This window comes from Cotesia typhae, unplaced genomic scaffold, assembly GCF_013202065.1.
Source record: "Cotesia typhae breed Kobodo isofemale line unplaced genomic scaffold, CoteBio_Ctyphae scaffold_70, whole genome shotgun sequence".
In the NCBI taxonomy this organism is placed as follows: Eukaryota; Metazoa; Arthropoda; class Insecta; order Hymenoptera; family Braconidae; genus Cotesia; species Cotesia typhae.
Genome location: NW_027423780.1, coordinates 1,272,253 through 1,291,705, shown reverse-complemented (window position 1 = coordinate 1,291,705; position 19,453 = coordinate 1,272,253). Strand labels below are relative to the sequence as shown.

The following is a 19,453-nucleotide window of genomic DNA, read 5'->3' as shown; positions in this document are numbered from 1 at the left end:
ATCTTAACTTCATTCTAGTATTGACGTTACACTAATATTATTAAATTAGTTCCTTTCAAGCATTCATTTTATATTTAACAACCTCTAAGAGCTGGAATCCATTCAAGAGTCGTCCGATACCAGCAGGTCATTTTATGAACGTGATTAATGTTCAGATGTGTTCGTTATAAGTCGGTAATGACATACCCTGAATCAATAAAATTTATGAAAAATCCAAAGATTACATGATAAAAAATATGATTTGCATTAGGGGATACTAATTTTCGTTACTTCAGTTATCAAGTGACATGCATGTGCATGTTCCATCGAGATAATCCAATAAACATGCTTAAACTTTATTCTGGAGAAAGTCGTTACAGTATGAAAGTAATTTTATGCATATTCTTTATCTCATCCCATTGTAATTTTTTATAGCGGCAATATCAAAATTTTCATTTATTCCTAATGAAATTAACTGTTTATATTAAGTGAGCAGTGGTTGTTTGACAGGCATAAAAAGTTAACCCAGACATCTTATTAATCTCTGCAGTCTACGGGGTTGACATTCATTGATTGCACGCACCTGAACGTTTTTGGATTGTAAATCAACTTATCGTGACATCGAAACTTGAGAGGTTTTCCGTAAATGCAACGATAGTACTAAAATAAAAAGCAAATGAGACAGTACAGAGCAACGTCAACTCAAAGTATAAAAAACTTAGTAGTTCTTACCGAATTACAATTTTCAGATGGTAAGTAATCATGAAAACTGTTACATTGTACATTATTTTTTTCAGACTGAGAACTTCCAATCGTTGATTCATGAATTCCATTGGGCAAGGACGTTAATTTATTATTAAAATTAGTTGGGCTTGTTAATTTATTTTCTACCGGAGATACAGGGGAAGTATTGTCTCCAATCGTAGAGGATGTACTGGGAGGTTTATCCCACTCAGGCTGGTATCAACTGTCATTTAGTCTCCATTCTTAGTAATAATAAAAAATTATAATTACTTACTCTTGGTGTAGTGTGTATGACAGGCTCGGGAACTTGAAAATTTCTTATGATAGATGAAATTTTTCTTAGTAATGCATCTTTTTCCCCACAAATTCCATGAAAATCATCCATATCAATAGCCCAAACCATAGCACCAGCATATCCTTTAGATTTGATCCAATTTACTTTTATTTCAACACTTTCGGGATCTTCATACCCCACCCATTGTGTACCTTTATGAGCATATGGTACTTTTCCATCATCATCCCATTTTTTCACCCATTTTTCTGAACCTTGAATCATGGAACAAATCTACGGAAAGAAATTAGAAATGTAATCTGACACTTGGGACTCAAATGAAAAATTACCTCATAATATGCTAAAAAACCTCTCGCCCCTGTATATTTCCCAGCAATTCCACCTCCTGCTTCTTTGTTAACATAGGTTCCCAGATCGTAATTAGTGTTACTGACACTCAGGGTATAACTACGACCATAAAAAGGAATACCAACGACCAGTTTGTTCGGAGGACATCCTGAATCAACCCATAGTTGTAAACCATCATTCTACAATATCAATATTTGTCATAAATATATATTAAATGAGATTAACAATTTAAGATCAGCATGGTTTACATACAACATTCAGCTTTTCGTAAGCATATTGATCGTGTCGACGCTTATATAATGGACTATGGACATCTGCAAATCCAACCCAATTTCCTCGTAAATCATACGTCATAGCATGAATTGCATCTAAATAACTGAAATGAATAACAGAGAAATATCAATTAATAACAAATAAACTCTTATATTACAGAAAAAAAAAATTAGGGAAACGGTTGACCCTGAAGGCCATCCTTGCAACTTCCCGCTACATTCGTAATTAAGCGCTCGAAATTGCACTCAATATGTTTATCAGCTCTTCGAACTCAAAAATCTATTTTTCGTTTAGTTTTGAGCTCTCCGACGCCAAATATCCGCTAGCTTGTAAGTTTTGACCCTGGGTCTACAGATTAACTACGACGTGAAATATCCGCTGACGCTCGATCAAGAATTAGTGAAAAGACACTTGTCAGTTTTTCTCAAGTGGAAAATAAATCAATAGTTTGTAACGGGTATTTTTCCGGTTTTTATCCAAAAATAGACTTTATTACTGTTGTGTTAAAGTCAAGGCTTACCTCTATATCTATATCCCCTAGCTCGAATGAAATCTCGCCGGAGTCCAGGATTTTTTTCAGGGATAGCTTATATTACTTATAAATGAAATTTGAGCCTGATTATAATTAGTACTCTATTTATTTAAAACAACAAACAACGAATATCGATACTTAAGTTATAAAATTTACAAACTTTATGTCAAACTTTACTATATCGCACATAACCCGTACACACCGTTTGTTTTTCTGTTTGTCGGTGCCACCTGGTGGCCAAACTCTGTCTACTACCTTTACGCAGTAGTATTCCTATTTTACCGACAGTTGCGCACGGCCCTACCTGCCCTTAATCCCGTCTGGGTGCTTGAAAAGCATCCCTTTCCGGCCCTACTTGCCCCTAGTTCCCTCTGGGTGCTTGGAAAGCAACCCTTCCCGGCCCTACTTGCCCCTAGTTCCCTCTGGGTGCTTGGAAAGCAACCCTTCCTGGCCCTACTTGCCCCTAGTTCCCTCTGGGTGCTTGGAAAGCAACCCTTCCCGGCCCTACTTGCCCCTAGTCCAATCTGGGTCCTTGGAAAGTAACCCTTCCCGTTGGCCAAATTTTCCCCCAATGGACAAGTCAGCACTTACCTGGTTCCTGGTCGGAGACAAGGTACGAGTTCCTTGGGTACTTCCTGGTGAAGGGTCTTCTACCGGAAGATTATAACCACTGGGAAACTTGGTTACTTTTTCCGTCAGTCAAAATCGCTTTTGTCATTTCCTAGACCTTTCTCCAAGAGTGAAAGATCTTGGAAAATTATCGCCATCTATCGCTCGTCATCAAACTTCAGATTTTTCCATTATTTAAATCTGATCAAATATCAAATTCAATAAATTTCAATAAATTTCATACAAAATCAATTCCATACAAATTTCATTTCTGGGACTTAGTACAAACAAGTTAATTCACAATGAAAGTAATTAATTAAATAATTATTCAGATATTTTGAATCTGTTCGAGAATTCAATTAATTCTTTCTTTCAGGTAAAATAAATTTTTGTTCTTTAAAAGAACAAAAATTATCGCCACGCAGTTTCGCTTATATTAGCTCGTCGGTTTTTACTGCAAACGAACGAGCGGCGAAATTCTTCGCCATCTTTCGCCGCGGCGGCGTACTCAAAAAAAATTTGCGCGTATTTCCAAATAATAATAAATCGCAGTCAAAATATTTAAAATTTAAATAAACTTTTCCATTAAACAAAGAAATGTAAATGAACAATTATATATAAAAAAAAACATCTTTAGTATATTAAATACACTCCGGTATTAATAATGACAAGAACGATAATAATAGTAATGATAATAATAATAGTAATAATAGTGATAATAATAATAGTAATAATAACGATAATAACAATAGTAATAATAACGATAATAACAATAGTAATAATAATGATGATACATCAAAAATAAATTCTGCTGCTCTGCCGTCTCGCTCGCACTCACTTTTTACCATCACACCCCTCCTTCCTGGGAAAGAAAAGTGGTGAACTACGTTTGCCACTTTTCTTCTTGTTTATTCTTTTCCATCAACTGCTGGACCGTCTTTCCCAGCGGCTTGATCCATGGGATTGGGGTCTTCGCTGTACGGGTAACGCGGTAGATTTTCATATCCCGGTCGTATGCGGTGAACTGTCGGCGCTTCGTTACATGTTCTTCCCGAACCTCTTCTAGCCGGGTGAGGGTGGCTAGAATCTTCTCCAGGGGTGTCTGGACCTTGGCAGGTGCCGAAAAGAGTTCTCCGGCTTGCCGTTCAAATGCGGTCGGGTACTCTTCTAGTAACGGCGCGTCGTCGTAGGTTAACCACGCTGCGTCGTCGTTAATTGGTACATCCTTCAGTTGGAGACTGTCCTTGGAGATTTCTTCAGGTGTGACTTTCAGCTGGGGACCGCTCTTTGTGAGTGGGCCCGGGTTGGAGGTCCGCTCAGGTGTGACTTCCAGCTGGGGACCGCTCTTTGTGAGTGGGCCCGGGTTGATGATCGTTTCGGCTCCTCTCCATCTTCCAATCCTTCTTTTCTTTTTGACGAAACTTGCGGCTGCTTCAGTGGGGAAGGATGGCTCGTCGGTGAGCGTGTGGGACGCTTCGGCGTCGCTAGGTCCTCTGGTGACGGTTGGATTCGGGCTTTTGTGGGCCTTAGCTGCCAAACGGGGACCACTGGTGGTAGGTGGGCCCGGTCTGGTGGCTTTTCTTATCCCCATAAGATTTTTTTTCGTAACCTCGTTTTTACTATACATATATTTTTTTCTTTTAGATAGCAGACAGAGTTTGAAGGAAAAAAAAACATATAGTGGCGGGTTACTGCCCAGATTCAAGTTCTTTGTACTAAAAAAAAAAATTTCTATAGCCCGGTTTGTTTCACCGGTTTTCAAAGAGTTTCAGGTTCAATTTTCGGGTTACTTTAAGGTAAACTTCCGGTTTTTCTCCGTTTCCGTGCCCCCTGCCCGAGACCCTACTCTTAGTTAAAAAAAAACACTCAGAATATTCCTTCTTAGACATCAAGAAAGGATTATTTGGTCATCATCGTGGCTTTCTTTTGGCCTGGGCCCGGGTTAGGTAGTGCGGTTCGGGAGGTTCGTCCGGTTTTAGATTCTCCGTATCTAGGTTTTTGGATATTAGGTTCTCAGGATCAAGGTTTTCATGGTAAGGTTTCAGGTCTTTCAGGTGCACGATAAACGTTTTCCCTCTCTTGGAGACTTCATAAACCGAGGGCCCTATGATTTTAGTGATTGTATACCCTGTGCTAAACTTCTCCGCTAATTTTGCTGCAAAATTGTCGACCGCGGACGATAAATGGTGTTCTCGCTTACATACAAGATCCCCAACGGCCGGTTGCCAAGAACCTCGCTTTTTATCGTAGTGTTTGGCTTGCTGGCCATATGCTTTGGCTAGATTTACGTTTACGCGTTCGATAGTCTCGTTCAAGGTTTGTACTGCGCGTGGCACGTCGTAGTGTTCGCGGTTTTCTGGTTCTCGCTGTGATTTTACAGATACAGGTGGTTGGATTTCGCGACCGTAGTTCAAATATGCTGGAGAGAACTCGGTGGAGTCATGCTTCGCGGTATTATAAGCAAACATTAATTCGGGTATGAGTTTGTCCCAGTGTCTCTGATTGGCACCCACGAATTGGGCAATCATTGTCCCGATGACGCGATTTGTTCGTTCGACCGGGTTACATTGTGGAGAGTATGGGGGGGGGGGGTTCGTACATGTTTAATATGGAAGTCTTCCAGCAGCGACGTGAATTCTTTACTAATGAATGGGGTTCCATTGTCAGTGATGACTGTCTCTACCCTTCCAAACCGTAACACTATATGTTCCTTAAAGACCCGAGCGATCACCGACGCTTTTTGTTGCCGGAGTGGGTGAACTTCAGTCCATTTGGTGAACTTGTCTTGGAAAACAACGAGGTAAGACATTCCATTCGACGATCGCGGCTTTGGTCCGATTATATCTGCTGAGACGACGGCCCATGGACGAGTGGCTGGAATTGTACCCATCGGCGCAGATGGCGGTTGTTGCGAGGGCTTGTAGGCTTGACACTTTATGCATCGTCGTACATATCCAGTTATTTCCGCTCTCATTCGCGGCCAATAGTAGCTTCGGGATATTCTAGCAATCGTTTTTGCTATGCCGCGGGGCCCGGCCGAAGGGGTGTCATGATTCTCTCTCATAATTTTATCAACGCCTGCCGCAGGAATACATAATTTCCACGTGTCCCCTGGGTCGGTATAGTCTAAGCTATGATACGCGTGTCGATATAATAACCCGTGTTTTATGCAATACTCTGCGTATCTCTGTGGATCATTTTCTACGCCCTTTTTTATACATTCATACCATGCGTCACCAAGCTCTAATGATTCTATCACGAGTTGACTCCTGGAACTATCAGCTTTGTCGTCGTTATTCGGGTGGCTGCGTGATAGCGCGTCTGCCACTTTATTCCATTTTCCTTTTCGGTATACTAGTCTGTAAGAACAGACTCCATCTCGCTACGCGCCCACTCGGGCTTTCCATGGTTCTGAGCCACTTCAGCGACTGGTGATCCGTAATGACTGTGAACGCATACCCTTCGAGGTATGGTCTCATTTTTTGGATCGCCTAGACCACTGCGAGGCATTCTTTCTCGGTCACGGTGTAGTTTTTCTCGGCTTTGTTCAACGATCGGCTCGCGTAAGCAATTACTTTTTCGTCACCGTCCTGTTCCTGTGTCAAGACCGCACCTATTCCCACTTTTTCAATTCCTCGAACGCGGTTTGCTCGGTCACTTCCCATTTCCATTTCTTTCTTTTCTGGAGCAGAGAAGCGAGTGGTTTGGTCCGGTCGGCACAGTTTGGAATGAATCTCCTATACCAGGAGATCATTCCGAGGAACTGGCGCAATTCTTTCAGGTTTCGCGGTGGTGCAATCTCGGTGATTGCCTTAACTTTTTCTGGGTCTGTCCTGATGCCTTGTCCATCGATGACATGGCCCAAATACACAGTGCTACTTTTTAAGAAGTGGCTTTTTTCTCGGTTTATTTTCAGGTTCGCGGCGTGGATGCGTTTCATAACCTCTCTCAGTGTTTTCATGTGCTGTTCCAGCGTTTCGCTAATGATAAGGATATCATCGAGATAAACGACCACGTATGGTTCGAGGTCAGCGCCGATTACTTCATACATCACGCGTTGGAACGTTGCTGGAGCAGAATGTAACCCAAAAGGCATGACACGGAACTGGAAAAGTCCACGACCAGGGATAGTGAACGCAGTGATTGCTTTGCTGTTCGCTTCCAGTGGTATTTGCCAGTAACCGCTCTTCAAGTCAATCGTACTAATTACTTTTGCTTTTCGCAGTTTGTCCAGTGACGCGTTTACATGGGGAATCTGAAACGCATCTTTTTCGGATACGTCGTTTACTTTTCGAAAATCAACACAGAACCGGTATTTTCTATCCTTTTTTCGAACTAACACGACAGGAGAATTTCAGGGGCTGTTAGAGGGTTCTATGATCCCATCCTCCAACATTTTGTCGACTTCGGCATTCATAATTTCTTGCATCTTCGGATTTTTCGGAAAGTAACGAGTTTTGATCGGTTCTGTTCCGGGTTTGATCTTAATCCGGTGTTCCGCGCATGTAATCGGTCCGTGAATATCTTGGTCACGTTGGAGAAGTTCGTCGATCTCCCTTAGTGCCGTTGCTTCGTCGTATTTGGTTTCTAGTTCGTAGCAAGTAAAAGATGGGTGGCATTTTAGAAGTTGGTACCCTAATACGGTGAGATTATCCACTCCTAACAGCATGTCATTCCCGTACGTGGGAATAATGTGAAACGGCAGGGCGAGAATCCGGTTGTCTTCATGGATTTTAACCCACGCAGTGCCCGTAGTGCACACTACATGCTGGCCGAGTGTTGATCTCCTCACTGGTACCGAATTGTATTTTTCGTACAAGTTGTTTTGGCGGATGAAATCCCATACTTTTTGCGATATTACCGACGCCGTGGCCCCGGTGTCCATTAATGCGTGAATTGTCACCTGGCCAACCTCTATTTTTGCAAATGGACGCTTGTCCGTTGGTTTTACGCCTTTAGGTTTGAACTGCTCGGTTGTGGTGTTGATTGGTTGGTTGGTTGGTTGAATGTCGCAGGATTGGAGGCTGCCTGAGCTTGAACCGGTCCTCACTTCGTTTCCCTATCGTGGGCACGGACAATCTCGCGATAATGTATCCATTTTCCCGCATCGCATGCAGAATTTTACCCATCGGTTTGTGCATTCAAGTTTCCGGTGCCCCTTTTGACGGCATCGCCTGCAATTCTCCCGCCAATTGTATTCGAAGAGTCCGAGAGGTGTGTTTGGTTTCGAGGAGGCCGAAGTTTTCGCGGAGGTAGTTTTATTTTCGCGGCACGAAGATGCTTTTTCCTGAACAGTGAGTTGTTCGAGCTCGCCTGCGAGTCGTAGCAATTCTGGGACGCTGGAAAACTCAGTCCGCTTCATGTGTCGTCGGTATTCCGGTCTTAGATTCTGGTAGAGACGAGTGAGACGAGCTGAGGGTGACATTTGTCCATGCCTCCTCATTAGAGTCTGGATCCGGGTGGCGTATTCGGCTGCAGTCTCTATTGGGCCTTGGACCCGATTCCGGATCTGCTCCTCCAACTCCAGTTCGAGACCTGGTGGCAGATAAAACGCTTTCAAGTCCAGTAAGAAGTCTTCCCATGAGTCCCAAACTCTCTTGTTATTACGATACCAGAGGAGAGCCTTTTCGCGGAGCAATATCGGTATGTAAGGAAGCAAGTCGTCCATCTCGTACCCGTAACTTTCAGCCAATTCTTCGAGTCGTTCCAAAAAATCTAGGACATCGCGTTCCCCTTTGAACACGACGCCCCATTTTCTCACCATGTCCCTTCTGTGGAGTTCGACGGAGTCATCCATACACCTCGATTGGTGATGATGGTCAAACCTGGGTATCCCTGGATTTGAGCCGACTGCCCTGGGTAAGTTCACAGGGTCGGTCGCTCGTCCTGATCGCCGTGTCCCATCCTCTCGTCCTGATCGCCGAATCCCATTTCCTCGTTTTGACTGTCCATTGTCTTCGCTCAACCAATGCCTTCGGTTGTCGCCACGGGAGGGTGTGCGGCCATCTCGCTCCTTCTTTCTTCGTTGCTCGGCTTCGTACCTCATTCGGGCCTCTCTTGCGTCGAGTTGGAGCTCGTACGCTCGTTGTTCCTCTCTTTCCTGCAAAAGCCGCACCCGTATTTCATGTCGTAGACGTCCGCGTAGCTCTTGTTCGGCCCGTTCGGCGGTTTCCCGGGCTAACCTTTCTTCTTGGTCCCTTTCCGCCTGATCCCTAGCTTCTCGGATTCGGCGTTCGCGTTCCTCCCGTTCTTCCGCCTCGAGTCGCTCCCGGTCTTCCGCTTCGATCTCGGCCCGCAATTTTCTTTCGTGTTGGTCCCCCCCCCTGACGTTTCGATTGCCTGATTATCATTTGTATCTTCATCTGAGAGTTGCCCGTCGTCGTGGTCGGATTCATCCTCCTCCACTACATCGTCAAGGGTTTCGAGGTTGTCTAGTTCGGCTTCTGATTGATCGAGGTCGATCAAAAGTTGGTCGTATCGACCAGCGCGACCCGCATTCGCCGCTCGTGTCTTATTCAACTCGGTTTTTAATAAAAATCGCAACTCCGCGAATGTCGCCTTCGGCTCGATGGCCACCCGGTATTTCTCTAATTCGCTAATGACCGCGTCCTTTCTTAGCGACCAAAGCCACGTGTGTGTTCCCGGTTTTTTACTCGCCATGATTTGCTAGACCGAAGAAAAAGCAAAGAGGAAAAAGAAAACTACCTTTCCATCAATCGAAAATATCCAAAAATTCCCGTTACCATGAAAACAAGAAAAATCACGGTCCGTGTTCGAGCGCCATCTTTTGTAACGGGTATTTTTCCGGTTTTTACTTAAAAAAAAAAGACTTTATTACTGTTGTGTTACAGTCAAGGCTTACCTCTATATCTATATCTCCTAGCTCGCCGGAGTCCAGGATTTTTTTCAGGGATAGCTTATATTACTTATAAATGAAATTTGAGCCTGATTATAAATAGTACTCTATTTATTTAAGACAACAAACAACGAATATCGAAACTTAAGTTATAAAATTTACAAACTTTATGTCAAACTTTACTATATCGCACATAACCCGTACACACCGTTTGTTTTTCTGTTTGTCCGTGCCACCTGGTGGCCAAACTCTGTCTACTACCTTTACGCAGTATTATTCCTATTTTACCGACAGTTGCGCACGGCCCTACCTGCCCTTAATCCCGTCTGGGTGCTTGAAACGCATCCCTTTCCGGCCCTACTTGCCCCTAATTCCCTCTGGGTGCTTGGAAAGCAACCCTTCCCGGCCCTACTTGCCCCTAGTCCAATCTGGGTCCTTGGAAAGTAACCCTTCCCGTTGGCCAAATTTTCCCCCAATGGACAAGTCAGCACTTACCTGGTTCCTGGTCGGAGACAAGGTACGAGTTCCTTGGGTACTTCCTGGTGAAGGGTCTTCTACCGGAAGATTATAACCACTGGGAAACTTGGTTACTTTTTCCGTCAGTCAAAATCGCTTTTGTCATTTCCTAGACCTTTCTCCAAGAGTGAAAGATCTTGGAAAATTATCGCCATCTATCGCTCGTCATCAAACTTCAGATTTTTCCATTATTTAAATCTGATCAAATATCAAATTCAATAAATTTCAATAAATTTCATACAAAATCAATTCCATACAAATTTCATTTCTGGGACTTAGTACAAACAAGTTAATTCACAATGAAAGTAATTAATTAAATAATTATTCAGATATTTTGAATCTGTTCGAGAATTCAATTAATTCTTTCTTTCAGGTAAAATAAATTTTTGTTCTTTAAAAGAACAAAAATTATCGCCACGCAGTTTCGCTTATATTAGCTCGTCGGTTTTTAAACAGGCTGTGCAACAATGTATGATGGCGCTCTTTACACAGCTTGCAAGTTTGAGTGTTAATAAACTTCTACAAGTTGTGTCTACCTAAGCAGTTGTAACAACCGCTCGTTCTGGACTAACTGAAGTTTTTCAGCATCAGGCTTCGCTGAGAAGTCTGGACAGAAAGCAAGGTAATGATTCTTGCCACAGTACTTGTTTACAAAACCCAAGGAAAAGCCAGCACCTCTTGCAGCCTTTTCTGAAAAGTTAACATCGCTGTCTCAGCATTCACAGACAGAAGACAAATCAACTCCACAATGACGGTGGCAGCCGTCTTCTCAGAACCCACGCCGTTATCTCAAGCCAGGAAGTCATCTCAGATCAAGAGCATCTCAAACTGATACAAGTCATCTCAAAGAGCATCTCAAACTGATACAAGTGGAATTATTTAGTGGTCTTGAAAAAGACCGTTTTGATTAAGACTAAGTGGTAGTCTTGAGATGACTTGTTAGTCACACACTCTTTAAAAAGAGGTTTGAATAGTGAGCCCTGAAAAGAGCTATTTAGATTTTAGCTCTTAAAAGAGCTGTTAGGATAGCAAAAAAACGTAGCTGCCGTTGAAACTGACTCAGTGTGTCTGATATGATCCGAGGTGACTGAATAAAGACCTTGAGTTGAGGATAGACAAGCTTTCCACGCTTGCTATCCGAAACACTGCACTGTAGATGGTAAGCCTTGCTCGCTGACTGTAGATCTTGTAGTTCTTTCTTCTTCTTCTTCGCTCGATGGTTTAAAGTGGACTGTGAGGTAGCTCTCCACGCTGCCTCTTTTAAACTGTCTGGTGATTTGAGAGGGGATTGAATTGTATGAATGTATTGGCTCGCTAGCTCCGATGGACTGAGTGGGGATATCGAAGGTAGCGGGCCAATTACAACTTAGAATACTTTCCCACTATGACTGGCTCTCTCGTCATGGTCCGTGCGTTTGTTAATACCTGATAAAGATCTTAGCTAGGATTGGCTTTCTAGTCATGATCAGTACGATTATTAGACTTAATGAAGACTTTGACTATGGCTAGCTCCTTAGTCATGATTCTTGCGATTGTTAGTACTTCATGAAGATCTTGACCATGACTAGCTCTCTAGTCATGGTCCGCGCGATTGTTGGTACCATGACTAGCTCTCTAGTCATGGTCCGTGCGATTGTTAATGCCGAATGATAGGTTAGATGGTTTTTTCAACACCTAAGGTCATAACAACCAACCTAGCGAATGTTGTAGCGTCTATTTTAAGATCGACAATTTTAGTCGATTCTTTTATTTCGATATTCTTACACGGAATTTATTGAATTAATTTTTATCATAGATAATTGTATTGCGAATTCATTTTTACGACGTGCATTGTTTCATTCATTGATTTAATTAACTGCGAATCATTTATGATAATTAACTTAGCAACTTAAAATTTACATTCTTAGAATTGATTAATAAGATTAAAATAGTTCTGCGGGATTAATTCATGGTGTCGAACTTCAAGTTCATGAAATTATTAGGTAAATTAATTTGCTATATTTAATGAGAGGTATTTATTAATTATCAGCGTTGATAGTAAGTCCAAGAATTTATAGTCAATTTCATGTCGATAAAAATTTATTAAGAATTTATTTGTAATTAGTTTTTTATTATTATATAGTTTATTGCGTGTTAAAGAATGCAATTCTCGTAGCAATTGGCTGCGGGTACAATCTGGTGTTAAATGAGTTTTTTACATTTGTCGTGATCGTCTCGAGATGACCTTGACTGGATTTCTCAAAACTTTAATCGAGCTCTTACGTGACTTGAAAGTTTTGTGGTTTTGAAAAAGACCGTTTAGTGGAGGCCTTGAAAAAGACTGATATTTTTGGTTGCATGTTTGAGTCAGCAAACTACTGAGAAGGGCCTTGAATGGCTGGTGATGACGTACAGTCACTTGCTCTCAAAGGAGATCTAGTTGGTTTGCTCTGAGAAGAACAGTAGTAAATTAGCGCTTAGAAGGGCTGTTTTGTACTTGAACTCTCAAAAGAGCTGTGTTTTAGAGACTGAGATGGTGTAGTCAGATGGAAGGCAGAACAAGCCTTGCGCGCTTGTTGCCGAGCGAGACTGATGCCGGTAAGCCTTGCGCGCTTACTGAAGACTTAACCGATGTTGAGATGACCCGTATAGTGGTCAAGGTGATGTTGAGATGATCCATATAAGCGTTGAGAAATAACAAGCTTTGCGCGCTTGTTACTTAAGGAGACAGTGTGCAAGCCTTGCGCGCTTGCTGAAGGTCGAGGAGAGCTGGTTGTAATGCTGACTTGTCACAAAAACTAATGGCTCAAGCCCAGTTGCGTTGCTCCTTATATACTGTAGTTGCAGCTCAGTGTCTTGAAAGTGGGGGAATTAAACCCCATCCAATGAGATGACTCGATCCGTGGTGGAAGTGGGAGGCGAGTCAGAGCCTACGAGATTGGTCTATCCGAAGTGGAGAGGAAACTATGGCTGGGCTGGCAAGCAAGGCGCTCTCGTCAGGGTCCGCACTTTTCCGAGTACCTAATTTTGGCTTGTTGGCCTTCAGAATAGATGTTTTTTCAACAACATTAGTATTAATAATAGTTTAAAATTTGGCTAAGTTGAGATTTATTTTAAAACATTCCCGGAAATATCCATGGATTTTCTTCAGGGTGTCTAAGTTGGAGGATTCAAGGAGTGATAAAATAACCACTTGAGGGTGCTCATGTGAGAGCCAATCTTTCAGGTACTTGTGTCTGAAGTCAGACAGTGCAGGGCAATCGTAGATGAAATGTTCAGCAGATTCAGAGTCCGGAAGGTGGCAGAATGAGCAAGTATTCGTTGGAGATAGTCTGTGTGTGTAGCCATCGATTGTTATGTGACAGGCGTATTTGCTGGCTAGTCTCAGTTGGAGCAAGATTCTCATGAAATGTAGAGGTTGGACTGTTATACGTTCAGGCGCTATCTGGGTGGTGGAATTGAACTGGCAGGCCGAAGACACCCGGTAACGGTTCAGGTCCAAGCTGCGCATGTAGATTTGAAATTTGGATAAAATGGTGTCTTTCTTTTTCTTCCAGTAGTCAGCCTTAAGTCTATTGAGCATAATGCCTTCCTGGATACGAGCTAATAAGTTCCTTAGTTGTTGAGCCTAATTCAGTTTAGATGAGTTGAAAGATGTAGCATTCAAGGCTACCAGTTTTCGAAGGCAGAGTAGAGGTAGTCTATGCGGAGGCATGCTATTTACTTTAATCACCTAGTTGATGGCTGCCTTAAATATATAGACAGCTATATGGTCGAGGCTGAGCTCGAGTCTGATGGCGTAACCAGGGGTGCACATAGGTAGTGAAAATAGACGCTTGAAAAAGTAAAGTTGTGACGTTTCCAGCTGTTCTATCCAGTCTAAGCTAAGGCAGCTAAGGTGTGCTAGGTATGTGACAGTTGACCGGGCTAGACTATTATGAAGCTTGACTGCACGTAGCCAAGAGTCCTCCGTGAGATTTTTAGTGATGTTTAGCACGGTTCCAATGGCTGTCTTTCCTTTTTTTGTTGCATGGTTTCCCTTGAGTGAAGTGCAGAACTTTATGTCTAGGTATTCGTAGTTCGGGACTACTAATAATTCTTTGCCGTTGAACATGAATTTTCTACGTTTCTTCGAGATTCTACCAGTGGATTTATAGGCTAGTACTTGGGTCTTATCAGTATTTACGGTTAAGCTGTTTGTTCGGTAGTATTCTTTGAGTATCACCAGGCTTTTGCGAAGCTTGACTTCGGTGGATGCCAGTAGGACAATGTCATCAGCATATAACAGTAGCAGCACCTCCTTCGCATCAACAAAGAGTCCCTCGGCGCCCCTTTCTTTAAAAAATTGTATTATGTCGCTGATGTAAAAAAAAAAACACGAGAGGGCTTAAAACTTCACCCTGTAGTACACTTTGAATCATGTTGATAGGCTCTGAAAGACTACCATTGCTTTTCACCCGCATCTTTAGATGCTTGTATAGTTTTATCAACAGGTTCACAGTCTTAGGGCTGAGTCCAAGGCCAATAAGTTTTTTCCAGAGCTTTAGATGCGGTACTGAGTCAAACGTTCGTTTGAAATCTATACAAAGTGCATAAGTAGTAACGTCTTTGAAACGAAGTTACATTTGAAGAAGAGCTAAAAGCGTGAAAACATAGTCTTCATAGCCTCGGCCAGGTTGGAATCCGGCTTATTCTTCGGGGATGATGTTGCAAGAATGAGCCCAAACACGGATTCTTTCATGGATAATCTGGGTGAATATTTTTTCGAGACTGTTTACGAGGGCAATGTCCCGGTAGTTGCTGGGACTCAACGGATGGCCTTTTTTGTGGAGCATGCACATCAAAATATGAGACCATTCTGTGGGCGTTGTGCCAGTGCTTAAAATTTTGTAAAAGATAGTTACTCAATATAGTTTCCAGTTGTTTGGAAGTGCTTTGTAAAACTCATTGCGTATGCCGTCAGTACCAGGCAATTAACCCATTTTCGACTTAGCTAGGTTGAGGTTTAGTTCCTCGAGTGTGATGTCCTTGTCAAGCAGAGGGTCCGAAGGGCCTTGATATAAGTAGCCAGGGGCTGGATTATGAGCGTATATGTCGCGATAGAAAGATTCCCATTGTCCGAGGGTTATTTGAGGTGGCTTCAAAACAGTTTTACGGACAGAATTCACCACAGACCAGAACTTAGTTGCGTTGCGAACATCCTTAAATTTCTTGCGTATCTGTAGATCAAAATCAGAGCGATGATCCTTTGTAACAGGGTAAAATTACCCTAAATCGATAAGTCACCGGATATCGATAACTATTCGACATAGCACTGGCGCGTCTTGATCTTCGGGCCTAAAGGGAGAATAGGAGGGGGTAGTTTTGGGTTAAAATAGATGAGCCGTGCAATAAGAGAGTTAGATCATCATTTTATTCGTTAAGGTATTGTAACAGTTTTACCTGTTCAGGTTAGCCCCTAATCAATTTTATAAATAACTAAACAAAACTAACAACAATAAAAATTATCAGGGCGCCACCAGGATTATTTATCACGGTTCCTGGAACCGGTCCAGAGCTGAGAAAACTTATCTTAGGGTAGAGAGAGTGGAGGAAGGTGCTGTTGAATAATAAAAATTTAATTAACAAAATTGATCAATATTTATTAACAATTAGAATTTAACAAACTTAACAAATTTAAGCGCTCACTCACACACTTATAATCTAACTTATTAACTAACGAAGCGGAGAATAACTGCGAAATAAACGATATTTACAAACGAACCTCCCAACGACGATACGATGACTAGACGGGCTTTTTTGAACGAACGGTCTCCCACACCTGCGTAAAACTAATGGGCTTTTTCTAACGAACGGTCTCCCACACCTGACCTAAAACTAAGCTTAAAATTACAAGTCCACCGGACTACCAAAACGAACTGACTTTACACACTTATAACTTAAAATTAAGTCCACAGGACTACCGCACTCAACACTATTAACACTCTCTATCACGCATAACCCATACAATTCTTCACACACATGACCCACACTTTGCTTAATTAATTTTTATAATCTTAAAAAAAATGATTTTAATTTAATTACAAATTATTTGAATTATTCAATCATTGGCTATTGGTAAAACGAAAATTCCAATTTAACAATTAATTTCCAAATAGCTTTGAACTAATCTCTATAGAACCAGAGGCTTAATGCCTTGAATTAACTTAGTCACAATATCAACCTTTACAATCACTTCAAATTATTAACAAAAGTTGAATTCACTAATTCTGATTAAATTTTTACTGTGACGATTTTTTAACTCGATTAACTGATTACTTGGACTTAATATCCACGCCGACAATTATCAAGTGTCATTAAGTTTAATTTAATTCCTTCACGGACCTAATCCCCAAAATTTACTTAATTCACACGTGTCAAAAAATAATTTTATAATATAATAATTTCGATAAAAATTCCTAATATAACCTTCTTAATAAATTTTTCGATCGGTATTGTTTTTCAATAATAAATTCTTACTATAATGTTCTTAACAATTAAAACGTAATAATTTTCCGATCTATCTTATTTTCAATAATAAATTCTAAATATAACAATCTTAATAATTTTCTACTCTATAATATTCTCAATTAATAATTTTCTTAATATAAAACATTCTTAGTAATTAATTCTTAATATAAAATATTATCAACAATTTTCTGATCGTTTTATCAATTATAAAAATTCGACACGAGTCGAAATAGTCAAATTTTATTTGCTAGAACATTCGCCAGTCGAGGCTTGCTTGACCTTGGGTATTGGAATTTATGCGACACAAAAACTGACGCTTGACGAAAATTCCACGAATAAAAATTTGTCTATTTTTCTCAATGACAAAAGTTAATCAATTTTACTCAGTTAATTATTGAAAAATTAATTTAATGAATATTCTTAGATGTTAGTTAATTGATTGAAAACTTTGAGATATTAAAAATTTCCCCGCAAGGTCGATCGAGCGATCCCCGGGTATAAACCCCCATGAAAATCACTCAATCCAAAAACTAGCAAATGTTCTACGATTTATTTATTGAATTAAAAAAAGGAAAAGAAGAGGAATGATAGACCGAGTACAAACCGCGGTCTATCTTTCACCCACGGAATGAATAATGTACCTGGGTAATTATTTTACTCCGTTCACGATGTCTGTCTACCGTGGTGAGTCCTCCAGGTACCGGTTGTTAGATTCTTTTTTTTCACTCCGGGGAATTGTCCTCACTCTAAATTCAGTTTTTCCTGTAACAGAACCAATGTTAGAAATTTTGTCTAAAAGATTGGAAAGACAATCTTAAAAAAATCATCGCAGCGTTCCATAAATTCACGTGCGAAAAAATAATTACCTGCTGCTCCGTTGAGTAGTGACCGGTGCGGTTGACTATCAAACCTCTTCTAATTTTGTCACTCTCCGATTCCCGAACACTTACCCATTCCACCCCCCTCTTAATTACTACATGGAAGACCCCGAAGATCGGGGCGCGCCAGTGCTGAGTCGACTAATTATCGATCTCTGGCGACTTATCGATTTAGGGTAATTTACCCTGTTACAGTATCAATTACACGACTCTACAAAAAAATTTTTCGTTCTTTGTCCTAAACTTTATACACTGATAGAAAAACAATCTTGATTCAAGAAACTTTTTTTCTTCAAAATTTGAACTCTTGAAACTAGATATAGATATATTTCTTTCAAGAATTTTTGTCTCTTGGTTCAAGATAGACGATAACATTGATTCAAGATGTTACCGACTTGTGTTAAGAATGGGTTTTCTTTGAGTCATTAATTTACTTATTTCCAAGAAATAATTTTTTTTTGGTATAACAATTAAAGCCTATTTATTTTTTGAAATATACTTTGATGAATTATTTTAAGTTTTTTTAAAGGATAATGTTATTTTGGTTGAAAAATTAAATGTATCGATAGAAGATAATATAGCTCTTAAGCCAAGAAAATCTAAATCAAGACAAGAAATTCTTAAAGCAAAATAATTATTTGTCTTCCAAAATAAATTCTTAGATCAAGAAAATATTTCTTGAGTCAACATAAATTTTCTATCAGTGTACTATTATTTTCCAGTTAGTTATGCACAAAATCGAAAAGAAAATATCTTTTTTCGGTATAAAGTTTGCTTTTGTGATAGTTATAATAATAATACACATTTTTCAATTTTTTCATAAATTTTAATTGATTTTAATATTTTTAAAAAGACCGCGGGGTGAGAGTGGGGTATTAACGTTTACACTGTGCCGCTAGATGGCACCCGAGTGATAAACAACCATCAGGTGTTATTTACAAGCCCAGAATAACTTAAAATGTCGTCACGAAAGTGCAAATACGATGCTGATGCATTTTGTTTTATATGTGGTCAATTTATTAAAGTTCGAGACGTGAAATATGAACTAAAGACATCTCACGTTCTCTGTGAAGCCTATGAAGCATATTTTGACTGTCCTGTACGGAATCAAGATAAGCCATGGTTTCCACATGTTGCTTGTAGTTATTGTAAAAGGTGTTTAGAAGGTAAGCAATTTTTATTTAATTAAGCGATGAATCCAAAATAATAGACATATTACTTTTTATTTTTATATTTTTAGGTTGGTATCGAGGTGAGAAAAGGTCTATGAAATTTGCAATACCAAGGATTTGGCGAGAACCAAAAGACCATATTACTGACTGCTACTTTTGTATGGTGAATCCGAGTAAAAGACGTAGAGGTAAAAATGCAAAACCTATTGAATATCCTGACCTCGAATCTTCTTCTGCTCCAATTGCTCACGACCTGACACGACCAGTACCTGAGCCACCAAAAAAATTATCGCAGAAAAGTAGCTCATCTTTTAGTTCTTATAAAAGTAATTCCAATAAGGAGTTTTTGCCTACACCTGAACAACCAAAACACTATCTCATTACTTCAGAAGATTTTAACGATCTAATTAGAGATTTAAATTTGCCAAAAAATAAAGCAGAGCTTCTAGGCTCTCGGTTAAAACAGTGGAATTTGCTTGATGATGTTAAGATCACGGATCAGCGGACTAGGCATGAAATGTTTGCAACGTTTTTCACGAAGGAAGATGGACTTTGTTTTTGTAATGACATTAAAGGTATGTTTGAAGCAATTGGCATACCCTGTGTCCCTAGCGAATGGCGTTTATTCATTGACAGCGCTACAAAAAGTTTAAAAGCAGTTCTATTGCACAACGGAAATAAATTTCCGTCTCTTCCAATTGCTCACTCAGTACATCTTAAAGAAAATTATGAAAGTATCAAAATTTTGCTTGAATCTGTAAAGTA

General features: G+C 40.4%; 1 protein-coding gene across 1 annotated transcript in view; it reads right to left on the bottom strand.

The window, feature by feature from the left end:
* Positions 1–316: 316 nt before the first annotated feature.
* The window catches only part of LOC141537283 (endochitinase-like), a 235,377-nt gene continuing 216,240 nt past the window's right edge, over positions 317–19,453 (bottom strand). The window contains exons 5-9 of the mRNA XM_074258174.1: positions 1,616–1,739; positions 1,345–1,542; positions 998–1,288; positions 712–936; positions 317–639 (exon numbers count right to left, since the gene is read on the bottom strand). Of these exons, the coding sequence (XP_074114275.1) occupies positions 517–639; positions 712–936; positions 998–1,288; positions 1,345–1,542; positions 1,616–1,739 (961 nt within the window). The 3' untranslated portion in view covers positions 317–516. The remainder of the gene's footprint in view (positions 640–711; positions 937–997; positions 1,289–1,344; positions 1,543–1,615; positions 1,740–19,453) is intronic.